The 14,672-nt window shown below is 33.1% G+C and overlaps 1 protein-coding gene across 3 annotated transcripts in view; it reads left to right on the top strand.

The window, feature by feature from the left end:
• LOC133198960 (mothers against decapentaplegic homolog 4-like) overlaps positions 1–12,999 on the top strand; it is a 30,106-nt gene extending 17,107 nt beyond the window's left edge. For all 3 annotated transcript variants that reach the window (XM_061334860.1, XM_061334859.1, XM_061334858.1), the window contains 3 exons: positions 7,617–7,785; positions 8,159–8,297; positions 10,435–12,999. In XM_061334860.1, coding sequence (XP_061190844.1) covers positions 7,617–7,785; positions 8,159–8,297; positions 10,435–10,658 — 532 coding nt within the window. In that variant the 3' untranslated portion in view covers positions 10,659–12,999. The remainder of the gene's footprint in view (positions 1–7,616; positions 7,786–8,158; positions 8,298–10,434) is intronic.
• Positions 13,000–14,672: the final 1,673 nt, after the last annotated feature.

Below are 14,672 nucleotides of genomic sequence, written 5' to 3'. Positions count from 1 at the left end.
CGTTTTGCTTTGTTATTAAACCATGTTTTGATAATCAGAAATGTAGTTGTTTTCTAGTAATATATGTACAGTCGATGAAAAGTGAAATCTTACGGGCAAATGCCAAATCTCACTGACAGATCTAATGAAAAATACTGAGAGACAACAGTTTGGGTAAACAGGTCTGGGGTCATTAAAAAAAGCCAGAAAAGCTGAAACTTATGTGGAAGCATCTTGGGGTAGTACAGATTCTAAATTGTTCAAATGATGACCCCTGGAGATAGGGTGGGGTCACAATGGGTAATCAAAGTTTTACATTGAAATATATAGGAAAATCTTTAAAAATCTTCTTCTTAAGAAACACTGGGTCAGAAAAACTGAAACTTATATGAAAGCATCCAGGGGTATTGTAGAGTCTAAATTGTTCAAATCATGACCCCTAGGGGTAGGGTGGGGCCACAGTAGGGAATCAACGTTTTTACATTGAAATATAAAGGAAAAATCTTTAAAAATCTTCTTCTCAAGAAGCATTGGGCCAGAAAAGCCGAAACTTATATGAAAGCATCCTTTGGTAGTGTAGATTCTAAATTGTTCAAATTATGACCCCCGAGGGTAGGATGGGGCCACAATGGGGAATCGAAGTTTTACATTGAAATATAATGATAACATCTTTAAAAATCTTCTTCTCAAGAAGCACTTGGCCAGAAAAGCTGAAACTTATGTGGAAGCATCCTGGGATATGTGGATTCTAAATTGCCTCAAATCATGATCCACAAGGGTAGGGTAGGACCACAGTACATATTACAAGGGGGAAAATCTGGTGAAGAACAGCAGGGCCAGAGTACACAGGTGAGTATTGTGGCCCATGGGCTGCTAGTGGAGCTTGAATTCTTGCACAAAAATTATAAACCTTTGCCAGTTCAGTTTGTAAACATCAAAAAGCCTTAATATACTGAAAATTAGTGTTGCTAAAATCTGGAAAGTTTTCAGTATAAGTTTGTATTTGCTATAAATTTGTGTAAATGTTTGGCAGGTTATACATTGGTAAAGGTTATATGTATAAGTACATGTATACGCATGCTTTGAATCTGTAGAGTGTACTAGTATTAATATGCTGTAAATATTTACACTGTTTAGCAGGTTACACATAGGTCAATGGATAAGTATGAAAAAAGTATAAATTTGTGTACTGTTTGACTATTTATCCATTGGTCTTTGTTTAAGCATGTTTAAGTTTGTGTACTGTTTTCAGTTACACATTGGTCTCTGTTTAAGTATGTATAAGCTGTAAGTTTGTGTATTATTTGACAGGTTACACGTACCACAGGCAACTTTGCCACATATGATCCACATATGTGTATCATATGTGAATCATATGATTGGTTTCATATGAGAATCATAAAAAAGGGCATCATATGTGAATCATATGAAGCAAATCATATGAGTCACATATGATTCACATATGTGAATCATATGCAAAGAACATCATATGATTTGCACATGAAAAGTTTTAGTGTGTTTCAAGTCATTTACATATGAGAATCATATGAAATGGGCATCATATGTATATCATATGAAACATTTATGTGGTTTTTTTTTTCATATTTATCAAAAGGAAATACACACTTGTACACATTAAAAATAAGGTATTTCTGCTTTAGATGAAATTTCAGTACATTCCAATGATCTGTTAAATACCTGTAGATATTTGATAATGCTTGCATAATTTTCCAAAAGTATCTTCATCAACAGAAATAACTAATACCACACAGTGCACACTTTAAACAAGGAAGTATACAAACAAGTCAGTAGCATTTGTCGATACATGTATTTTACATATTCTAAAACGAGTACAAATTATTTGAAAGGATTTCAGCAAAATGATCAAGGAAATGAACATGTATACATGTACCAATAAATAACATAATTAGATCATGAACTTGTATAAAAATATCATATGGCATGGAAGTGTCCTTAGCAAAATTGAAATATCTGCAATAACATTTGTCAATATATGTAATCTCTATTGTAAATTTATGTCAAATCATAAATAATTCAGATTACATGTACCTACAGCATATTTAACACATAAATGAGTATGAAATCACAAAGGATGGTGTCTCGATCGAACAAAGATACATATATACATATATATAGTTTTTCATGAAAATGTTTATGTATTTATGCATAAAGCATAAAATATAAAATGTGAATACATTACAATGAGATTTTACAATCAAAATGATATTCCAGTATACATATAAATATAGAAAGCCTTGCATGTCAAAGTCTGACAAGATTAAGTACATCCTCCTCATTCATATTTATTCCAGATATTTCCTAATTCTTTTCTCTTCTTTCTCTGTCAACTTTTCCCATTTGTCCTCCCGCTGATCTTCCATCATCATATTGAAAATTCTTTGAATTGTACCCAAAATGCAAATCCACCAATGTCCCCTTTCTGAACAATTTGTTTGTGGCACAGAATAATCTCTAAAAATTTTTTTAAAATAATTAGCATTAATAATAATAACAACAGGTCCATGGACCACATTGTTCACCTGAGCAACAATGGCAAACTCACTTAACTCTGACACATGTGGCTTTTGTGAAATGTGTGTCAATACAAAACAAGAGGCCCATGGGCCACATTGCTCACCTGAGTAACTTTGGCCATGCTGTTCATTACCAGACTTCTCCCTTGTAATACCTATTGTGGCCCCGCCCTACCCCCAGGGGCCATGATTTGAACAATTTAGAATCTACACTACCCCAGGATGCTTCCACATAAGTTTCAGCTTTTCTGACCCAGTGGTTCTTGAGAAGAAGATTTTTAAAGATTTTTCCTATATATTTCAATGTTAAACTTGTATTCTCTATTGTGGCCCCGCCCTACCCCATGGGGTCATGATTTGAACAATTTAGAATCTACACTACCCCAAGATGCTTCCACATAAGTTTCAGCTTTTCTGGCTCATTGGTTCTTGAGAAGAAGATTTTTAAAAATTTTTCCTATATATTTCAATGTAAAACTTGTATTTCCTATTGTGGCCCCGCCCTACCCCTGGGGGTAATGATTTGAACAATTTAGAATCTACACTACCCCAGGATGATTCCACATAAGTTTCAGCTTTTCTGGCTCAGTGGTTCTTGAGAAGAAGATTTTTAAAGATTTTTCCTATATATTTTAATGTAAAACTTGTATTCCCTATTGTGGCCCTGCCCTACCCCCGGGGGTCATGATTTGAACAATTTAGAATCTACACTATCCCAGGATGTTTCCACATAAGTTTCAGCTTTTCTGGCCCAGTGGTTCTTGAGAAGAAGATTTTTTTATGACCCCACCTATTTTTGTCTTTTCTTGATTATCTCCCCTTGTAAGGGGACTTGGACCTTTATTTTCACAATTTAAACTCCCCTTCCCCCAAGGATACTTTGTACCAAGTTTGGTTAAAATTGGCCCGGTGGTTCTTGAGAAGAAGTTGAAAATGTGAAAAGTTTACACATGGACGGACGGACAGCTAGACAGACAGACGGACGACGGACAACGGGTGATCAGAAAAGCTCACTTGAGCATAGCTCAGGTGAGCTAAAAAGTGCTGGAATAAATTGCAAAAGTATTTTTTTGATATTTGTTCCATACTGAACAAATTTACTCAAGATTCCCTCTTTAGGCCCCACTATTGTAGCAATGTAGAATTTGTTAAAAAGACTTAATTTTTTCCTATACACAAGTATAAATTACTATGTAAAACTTTGCAAGCTTCAGGGGCCCCACCGGTGATTTAATGGTCATTGTTTCAACAAGCTTGAAACAACACTGCATAGGGATGTTTGCAAAATAATATCACAAATTGTAGTGTGGTAGTTCTTGAAAAGCAGATTTTTAAAGACTTTACCCTATATAATCTTTAGGTTGAACTTTGAACCCCTACTGGTACCTTACTATTGGTCCTCTTTGCCAAGTTCAGTTGAAATTAGTCCAGTGGTTCTGGAGAAGAAGACATAAATGTGAAAAGTTTATGCCAACAACGATGATGATGGACAATAGACAATTTTGATCAGAAAACTTCACGTGAGCCTTCGGCTCAGATGAGCTAAAAACAAGTACTTTCATTTAAAATGAAAGTACTTGTTTTTAGCTCATCTGAGCTGAAGGCTCAAGTAATTTTAAAGATGAATATGATTGGAACAATTGTTTGTGACATCCAACAAACATGAACTAATTTTCTATCATTGATCATATTTACTAGCAAAGATGTCCTTCCAATAAACAAATATATACAGTGTATCTCAAAATTTTAACATTAAAGTTTAACATCAATATTTTTACAATTTAAAATGTTGACTCTTACTGTTTTCATACTAGCATCATACTAGCATCAGTGTGAAGTATTCCCTCTCTGGATTTGTTAGCATAATTGTAGAAGGAAGGAAACATTTTCATCGATAATCATCACAGTAGAGACTTAATGGAGGGACCCTCTACATCAACTTCTTTGTTACCCATCAGCTAAAACATTTTTTTCTGAACAATTCAATTCACAATGTATAGCTTAAATGGAATGCAGTGCAAACTTTTGTTTTGACGAGGTAATTCAATTTAGCAATAGACTTTAATACTTCTTAGGATGATATGTAACATATATAAATAAAATGTGTGCACACCTTTGCTCTGATGTGATTTCTGTAATATGTGAATTCAGTGGATCCAAAGCTAGACATAACCCCCATAACATTTCATGTCCAGCCAGCCTTCTTTGCCAGATTGCTGAGCATCTCCTGAATGAATAAAGCAATGCATTTTTCACTTATTTTTCTATACATCAAACACATACTAAGATTCTTCAAGAAAAAATGGTTCACTTTTATACATATTGACTATAAACTTTATTAGTTTCATATAATATGACATACATGCTCAGTGCATCTACTTAAATGCTCAGTGCATCTACTTAAATGCTCAATTCTTGCAAAATAGTTAGCTAGCATTTATATTCATCATACCTGTACTTCTGTACCCTTAAAAGAAATCCAGGGGTTGATGCTAAATCTTTCTTTAAGCCAATTGACATTCTCTCTGCAAATTTTTAATTTATATAAAAAAAATAATTGATATAATATATATAATCCATTTCTGCTTGATGCAGACCCCCAAATCATTAACCAAAGTACATGAAAATGTATACATTTATATGATAAAACTACCAGGTAATGTTTTAAAACAGTTGTTGATACCCTATATTATTTCCAAGACATTTATTTCGCTTTTGGAAGACATGCTTCATAATAAAATCATAAAATTTTAAAAGTAATAACTTTTTTTCAAAAATTTTGACAATTGAATTTGGAATGTTCAAATAGTATATATTAATTAAGATTGCAAAAAATTAAATAGATTCGGATACAAATGTACAATTTTTGGACCAAAAAATCTACAGACATGCAAACAAACAGGCAGAGAAACAGACATTGTGAATCCATTATATCCTAAAACTTTGTTGGGAAAAATATAACAAAGTTTATTATACAGGGTGTACTTACCCTTTTTTGAAGCAAGCCTAGGATATTGGTGTCTGTTCTTCCATTTTATTAATGAGAGAGGCTGACTGTATATTGAACCTATATAAATTATAGAACAAATATTCACACAGTATAAATATTCTAATCCAACTAAAAGTTAAAAGAAACTACAAAAGAGAGTGAGTACAAGTCTTTAGGTTAAATTCTCTAGTGTTGAAAAAAAAAATCTATAAATGTCAATTTATATACATGTAAATAATCAAATGAAATTAGATAATGTACTTTCAATACACATGTAATAGTACCTTGAATGTCTGGTTAAGCTAAAAGTCATTATCCCCCAGAAGATAATGTATAGTTTTATAGTTCTTCATAGTTTTTATAGCCAGCAAGTTCTATAATATATGCCTTACATATTTTCATATGTTTTCATACTTATATATATTTATTAGTGTCCTGGATTTTTTTCTATAGAAAAAGAGTTGGATTAATTTAGTTTTTGATATATGTTTAAGTCATTACTTATATATACTGTGATGATTATTGTATTTATTTATTTATTTTACCTGCATTGTGATCATGCATCGTCTGCCAAACCAGCTTTGGGTCTAAATCGTCAGTCAAATCAGCTTTGTATTCAATCGTCAGTCTAATCAGCTTTGGTTCTTTGAACAACAAAAAAAAAAATACAAAACAGCACTGTGACACTGAACTCCAGTTCCTAAATACATTATTTAAAACACGTTTCTCATTAATTTGATGAAAGAACCGAATAAATAACGATCTCAACAAACATTTTACGTTAACTGCTTTACAAGGTTTCTACTTTCACTTTCACATCGAATATAAATATTCACGCGTAGCTATTAACAAAAGGGAAACAAAAGTGATACTAAATGGCCTAAACATTCATCGTTAACAAACAAAATTACTTATTGATAACTAGGTTTATCGGCTTTTTACGAACTGCATTAATTTAACAATTATATACAAGTGATGAGAGTACTAGAAAGTTTATACTCATCTGTAACCGTAATGAAATGATCTAAACACAATGAACTAGCCTTTAAAAAGTCTTTCAAAACGTATCCAAGATCACTTACTTTTTCCAACACCCAACTCTTCTGCTGCAGAAGTGACGTCAAACATGACGTACACTTTCATCTGATAAAAACCGAAACCGGTCCGTAAATAAAATGTGGAATGATTTTAATTTTACTCATAAAATAAAACCAACCATAACGGTTTTTGGATAAAATACAAATCAATTTATTCTTGATGAATTTTGTTTTTCAAGAAAACAAATTTTGAATTTTATGAAAGGATTTTTTTTGAGGGGGGGGGGAGGGGGGGAGTACGTAATAGATTACTTATTCCCTTTTTATCCAAGCTTCTTAAGGAATTTACACACCTTGATATATGTTATTGAAATTATTTTTTAATCATGCACTCTACTTGTTAAAATATAACACCAACTTATTCACATTAAGCTTAATATGAAATTACTCAAGTGTTAACTGATTAACATTGAATAAACGTATTTTTTTATCTCATTGAATTAAAATAAAAATGAATTTTACCTGTTTATAACAAGGACAAATAAATGAACACTCACAGATCTGTTTCATATGATTCTCATATGATAATTCTCAAAGTATACATATGATTCTCATATGCAATATCTTTCATATGCGTATCATATGTATATTGCTTCATATGATTTACATATGTGTTTTCATATGATCCACATATGATTTGCCACATATGATACTCATATGATTGAATATACATATGAATCTCATATGATCCTCATATGATCCCCATATGAAGGACAATGCATATGTGGATCATATGTGGCGAAATTGCCTATGTAGGTAAAGGTGTACAGCTGGATTACTATGGAGAGGGGGACTATTGATATATAAGCTATTATTACATTGACAGGTTACACATTGGTAAAGGTGTACAGCTGGATTACAATGGGGAGGGAGACTATTGATATGTATAAGATATTATTACATTGACAGGTTACACATTGGTAAAGGTGTACTGCTGGATTACAATGGGGAGGGAGACTATTGATATGTATAAGCTATTGTTACATTATTTGACAGGTTACACATTGGTAAAGGTGTACAGTTGGATTACAATGGGGAGGGGGACGTGTGGATCCGGTGCGTCAGTGACCACAGTGTGTTTGTCCAGTCTTATTACCTCGACAGGGAGGCGGGGAGACAGCCGGGGGACGCAGTCCACAAAATCTACCCCAGTGCTTATATAAAGGTAAATCATTATACAGACTATCCACATACAAAGAAAGATGGAGGCTTTTTGCAGAAATAGTCCTTATTGTATATATTGTAACATTAAAAAATATCCTCTTCTTAATTGTCCAGCTGGACTTAGAAATAATGTTTACAAACTTATAAACCTTTCAGTACAACATATATATTTATGTCCTAAATTTTGTAGTTGAAATCATTGAAGTGGAAGCTTGACATGTAAAAGGATTGTTATGAGGAGCTTTATATGATGGATCCGTGCATCTTAGAAGCTTACCCTAGCTCTTAATTCGGTGTTTGGTTGCTAGGTCTTTGACATGTCAGTGTCACAGGCACATGATACCCTACCTCTTAATTCTGTGTTTATTTCTTAGGTCTTTGACATACGTCAGTGTCACAGACAGATGCAGGAACAGGCGGCTACTGCTCAGGCGGCTGCCGCAGCACAAGCCGCCGCGGTGGCAGGAAATGTCCCAGGACCCGCCTCTGTTGGCGGCATTGCACCAGCTGTCGGTGAGATTCTTAGCATATATGCAATTTAGTGATGTGGAAATTTTTTCTTACACATTATTTTTTTATGGCGGAAAAAATTTTAATGGTCAGAAATTGTATAAAATGAAAAGGGGATTTGAAAATTGCATTTAAATGATCAAAATGAATCATTTAAAAGTTCTCATTCTGATTTCATTCCTCAAAAATAAGAGGCACCCATTGATTTTTATGCCCCGCCATGAATATGGCCGGGGCATATAGTGTTTGTCATGTCCGTCTTCCGTCCTTCTGTCCTTCCGTCCTTCCGTCACACTTTGCGTTTAGCTCTGTTCAAAGCTCAGTTTCAAAGAAACTATCCAAGATATTTTTATCAAACTTCATATGCTGATAGATATTGATGAGGGCTATGCAACTGCATCAACATTTTTTGACCTTGACCTTTCCTTTGACCTTGACCTCACTTTTCTTAAATTAGTGTTTAGCTCAGTTTTAAAGATACCATTCAAGATAGTGTAATCAAACTTCATATGTTGATACATACTGATGTAAGCTATTCAATTGCATCAACATTTTTTTGACCTTGACCTTTATTTTGACCTTGACCTCACTTTTCTTAAATTAATGTTTAGCTCTGTTTTAATGAAACCATTCAAGATATTTTTAACAAACTTCATATGCTGATACATACTGATGAGAGCTATTCAACTGCATCAATATTTTTTACCTTGACCTTTCCTTTGACCTTGACCTCACTTTTCTTAAATAAGTTTTTAGATCAATTTTAAAGATACCATTCAAGATAGTGTTATCAAACTTCATATGCTGATACATACTGATGAGAGCTATTCAACTGCATCAACATTTTTTGACCTTGACCTTTCCTTTGACCTTGACCTCACTTTTCTTAAATTAGTGTCAAACTTCATATGCTGATACATACTGATGAGAGCTATTCAACTGCATCAATATTTTTTGACCTTGACCTTTCCTTTGACCTTGACCTCACTTTTCTTAAATTAGTGTTTAGCTCAGTTTTAAAGATACCATTCAAGATAGTGTAATCAAACTTCATATGTTGATACATACTGATGTAAGCTATTCAATTGCATCAACATTTTTTTGACCTTGACCTTTATTTTGACCTTGACCTCACTTTTCTTAAATTAATGTTTAGCTCTGTTTTAATGAAACCATTCAAGATATTTTTAACAAACTTCATATGCTGATACATACTGATGAGAGCTATTCAACTGCATCAATATTTTTTACCTTGACCTTTCCTTTGACCTTGACCTCACTTTTCTTAAATAAGTTTTTAGATCAGTTTTAAAGATACCATTCAAGATAGTGTTATCAAACTTCATATGCTGATACATACTGATGAGAGCTATTCAACTGCATCAACATTTTTTGACCTTGACCTTTCCTTTGACCTTGACCTCACTTTTCTTAAATTAGTGTCAAACTTCATATGCTGATACATACTGATGAGAGCTATTCAACTGCATCAATATTTTTTGACCTTGACCTTTCCTTTGACCTTGACCTCACTTTTCTTAAATTAGTGTTTAGCTCAGTTTTAAAGAAACCATTCATAATATTTTCATCAAACTTCATATGCTAATACATACTGATGTAACCTTTTCAACTGCATCAACATTTTTTGACCTTGACCTTTCCTTTGACCTTGACCTCACTTTTCTTAAATAAGTGTCAAACTTCATATGCTGATACATACTGATGAGAGCTATTCAACTGCATCAATTTTTTTGACCTTGACCTTTCCTTTGACCTTGACCTCACTTTTCTTAAATTAGTGTTTAGCTCAGTTTTAAAGAAACCATTCATAATATTTTCATCAAACTTCATATGCTAATACATACTGATGTAACCTTTTCAACTACATCAACATTTTTTGATCTTGACCTTTCCTTTGATCTTGACCTCACTTTTCTTAAATTAGTTTCTGAATCAAACGTCATATGCTGATACATACTGATGTAAGCTATTCAACTGCAGCAATATTTTTTGACCTTGACCTTTCCTTTTACCTTGACCTCACTTTTCTCAATTTGTGTTAAAATGTTGCATTACTAATATACCCTTGGTGGGGCATTCATGTCCTATGGACATATTTCTAGTTTTTTTTTTTTCACAGGCCTGAGTGCAGCAGCAGGGATTGGAGTCGATGATCTGAGGAGACTGTGTATATTACGTCTAAGTTTTGTGAAGGGCTGGGGACCAGATTACCCCCGACACAGCATAAAGGAGACACCTTGTTGGATCGAAGTACAGCTTCACCGGCCACTCCAACTCCTGGACGAGGTCCTGCAGACAATGCCCATAAATGAACCCCGACCCCGTGGATTCTTTCTTGGTTGATTGACTTTTGATTGACCTTTTGACCCAGGGAGTCATGACAGCATTTCTTTCTGTTTGCGTATCCTCTGGTTTAAATCAACTTGCAATCAGCGAAGTTGATTGCTATCATCCAACTGTTCTTACTCTGTTGTGTTGTGGGATGTTTTTATATAGTGCTGTTACATGCTTCTCATTGAAAAGTTCATTTATGCACTTATTGCTATTTTTAAGGTCATCTATGAAGAAATAGCATATGACGCAGTGTTAAAATATGTTCACAGAAATGATCAGGGGATAATTTTAAGCTTTTTCCTGTAATCATGAGCTAGTAACTAATGTTTATCTTGTCAAGTGTACTGAGGATCGAGCGACCTTGTATACTAGTAACATACTAGTAATAGTATTAGTATTGGTAAAATGTCCCATCCTATTACTCTCAGGTAGTAACCACAAACTGCCAAAGTTGGAGTTCTCCATATTTTTTCTTAAAAGAATTTTTGACCCTTAAGCTTTCTTTTACAGTTACTTATTGATAAGTCACATCTATAAACCACAAGTTGAGGAATAGAGCAATGTCTTGTATAATTGTCAGTCTCGTAAAACTGGTTTTCCAGGTACGGTTAAAAAGATAGATTAAGAGATGGTATAGATTGGCCAAATAACGGAGTGTGCATTTAGCCAATCAGAGTGTTTGAAACTGTCTGTTCAGCTGACCAATGAGAAAATGAATTGTTGTGTTAAGCTGACCAATCAGATTCTTTGATTGTCATGTAGCTTTGAATTCCTAGACTCAAGAATGGTCGAAAGTCTTCTAAATGAAGTCCTGCTTTCGGTGGTTGAAGGTAAGTTAAGTTTTTAATGTTCCATTACATCTGAGTAGTGGAATTTCTGTTTCTGATATTGATGCTCATGGACTGATGACTGTTGATTTTTTTTTTATTAATGCTTTTTGGAAGTCATTAAACAAAGAGAGAGATTATGTGTCATAATTACATCATAATGGTTGTAAATTTTTATATTTGTACACATTCAATGTTTCATTGTTCACTGAGCGTGACATTTACATTTAGATATATTTATATACAATTATATATATATATATACATATTGTAGCTGTCTTTTATACAAATGGAAGAAGGCAAGAACCAGGTTCAGTTTTGTGGTTGTTGTAATCTTGAAATGTCATATTGGAAATCATGTCACGATGGAAATATGTATTTGCCCTGTAGTTGTGCTCAATAATATGCCAAAGTACATATGTATGTAGATGTTCTTAGTGAAGGTAATGTTGATTGTGACCTAGCATGAAATCACATTTTTTTCACGAAGAAAAAACAAAACACTGGTTATTGTCAATAGAATTGTCACTCTCTATTAATATCAACTCCTGTAAGTTTTGAGGTGTTTGAACAAAAATTTCTAGGCCTACAATATATGTACAAATTCATTTTTAATTGGATTATAAAAGAGAAGTCTTGCCATATATCAGTATGTATTTTATGTTAACACTGTTTTTGTTAGAATTAATGTGACTTCAAATTCCTTCTTTTATGAAAAGTATAAAATTTTGTCTATATTGTTTTTTTTTTCTTCCAGTCAAATTGATGCTTTTTTCTTTACACATGGTTGCACAGTTATGCACAAAAATTTGACATAATCTTCTAAAATTCTTAGACAGTTCAGCAGTGTACATGTATTTAATATAAGTACTGATTACTTCATGTATTATAATAAGCACATACTGTAGATTCCTTATTTTACATGAGTACTTAATATCGCGATATGACTCTTAGACGACAAATCACGAGAATATTAAATCACGAGTGGGCAATAGATCTAAAGATTTTATATAGGTGTCAGCACCATAAAAATAAAAGCGAGTAATTTTATTTCGCGAATGGAGCTTCTCGGGTATGTTTAGGAATCTACAGTATCCAATTCTTCTACTTTGAAATACTTTTTATTTTGAATGTGGTATCAGAATGTTACATGGTAAATAATTGTTTCTTGGAACAAAACCAATATCGCCAAACCCCTTAACTCCATCACTACCCTAACTCCATCACTTTCGGGAAACTTCGCGCTGTTTGTACAGGAATGCGATTGTGACGTCATATTTTACATGCTGAAAATCTACAATCAAATGCCGAGATACTATAACTGTCAAGTTGAAGAATGCCTCTAAAATAAATAACAATTATACCTGATCTATTGTATCTATCATATTTTATGTGAAATCAGTAAGTACTTTTCTCCTATTCCATCGATACCTCCAATATGTGCGTCAATATTCTCAATTTTACATGTCAGTCATATTTATGAAGGTCTTTACCAAAGGATTAATATGACATACCATATTGAATACGGCTAAAAATAAATAATTATTTTTCGTCTCAATTTGCCCTAATATGCTACACGTTGAAGATAACGTAGCGTGACGTTATTACATATAAAATACGTTATATTAACGTTATTTTTTGTGTTGTTGATACTTTCCTAAAATACAATTTAATGCTATTTTAAATCGTCAAAACTAATTCTTATAGTTTACAAGTTAAAGATGAAGGGAGAAAAAAAACTACACTGGAAAAAAATTTCTACTTAATACGTTGACATATCGTAGAGGGCCCTGGTGACGGAGTTAGGGTTCATGAGACGTAATGTACACGGATGTGATACGCGTTCTATTTATAGTAGTATTGTATAATCCCAATTACTGAATTATTTAAAATTGTTCTGAAAACAACGTTTAAGTTCATTACTAAGTGTAGCAAACAAGAAAAAAAAAAAAAAATTGAGAGAGTAACCTGGCATGTTTTCCACTTATGGTGACGGAGTTTGGGTAGTAGGGGATAAGCAGGAGGAAAATTCTGATTTGAGTCTGTTGTTCCAGTCAGATATAAAATTTATCTATATGTTGTACATGATGCAGTTTTCTGTATATGTTCCATACCTTATCATTAGAAATTGAACCACTAGTACAAAATGCTTCTTATGCCAGTTGACATAAGTATGTTACTGTTAAGTATAGAGGTCAGTCATTTTTATAACTTGATGTGGTAGATATTCTGTGTCTATAATCTGTCGTCATTCAACATTCAACATCTTTATCAGAGCAATCAAATTTCCGGTGAATCACAGATTCTTCCAGTTTCAAAATACACCTTATGTATCTTCATTACAAAAGAGCTGCATGCATTTTGATACCCCCCCCCCCCCCCCCCCCCACACACACACACACACACATTTAATAAAGAAAATATGTTCCTAACATAATTTAGTCCTGTAGTTCATGAATAGAAAATATTTTATCATCATATTTGCAGTTAGGGTACTACAGCGAATTCACGTCAGTTTTATTGTAAAATTTGTAACATATTCACACTCAGATGTGTTCAATATAACAAAGTATGTAGAACTTTACAGATTTGTTAAATCTGTAGGAGATTTAGTATACTTACAAATGTTACAATATAAATCTATAGGCCATTATGTATATTTACAAGAGTTACAATATATGATTTTATCTCTTATGAAGAATATTTCAGAATGATGTTGCTTCATCGTTTCTTATTTACTTCTATTTACTAAAGATGAAGATTTTTACACGAGTTTTAGAACTAGGAGTTGTAGTGCAATATTTTAAGTCACTTTCAGTATATTGAAAAATACATTCGTGTGCACAGAATTGGTCTGAACTTTTTTTTCTTCTCGAATGTCGCATGATGGAATCACTTTATCATTCTTTTTACAATAAAAAAATGAAAATTACATTATTGATTGTTATAATTATAATGCATCCCTGAATGGTTGATATTGCTCTGCCTGCAGTAGTCCTAGAAGGGAATAAATACGGAATATACATTGAAAAATTTGATAAGAAAACGCTCTAGGAACAAATTACTATAATTCAAATCAGGTTTTTTAGGACATGTTCATTAAAAATTCTTAGAAAAAAAAGGCATGAAAAAAAGGAAAGGGGGGGGGGGGGATAACATCGAGTCAGGCAATGAATTCTTAGGTGGAAAAAGTTTT

This window comes from Saccostrea echinata, unplaced genomic scaffold (genome assembly GCF_033153115.1).
Source record: "Saccostrea echinata isolate AGI-Se365-2 ecotype Australia unplaced genomic scaffold, CSIRO_AGI_Sech_v1 ptg000033l, whole genome shotgun sequence".
NCBI classification, from domain to species: domain Eukaryota; kingdom Metazoa; phylum Mollusca; class Bivalvia; order Ostreida; family Ostreidae; genus Saccostrea; species Saccostrea echinata.
This window is presented reverse-complemented; position numbering and strand designations above follow the sequence as displayed.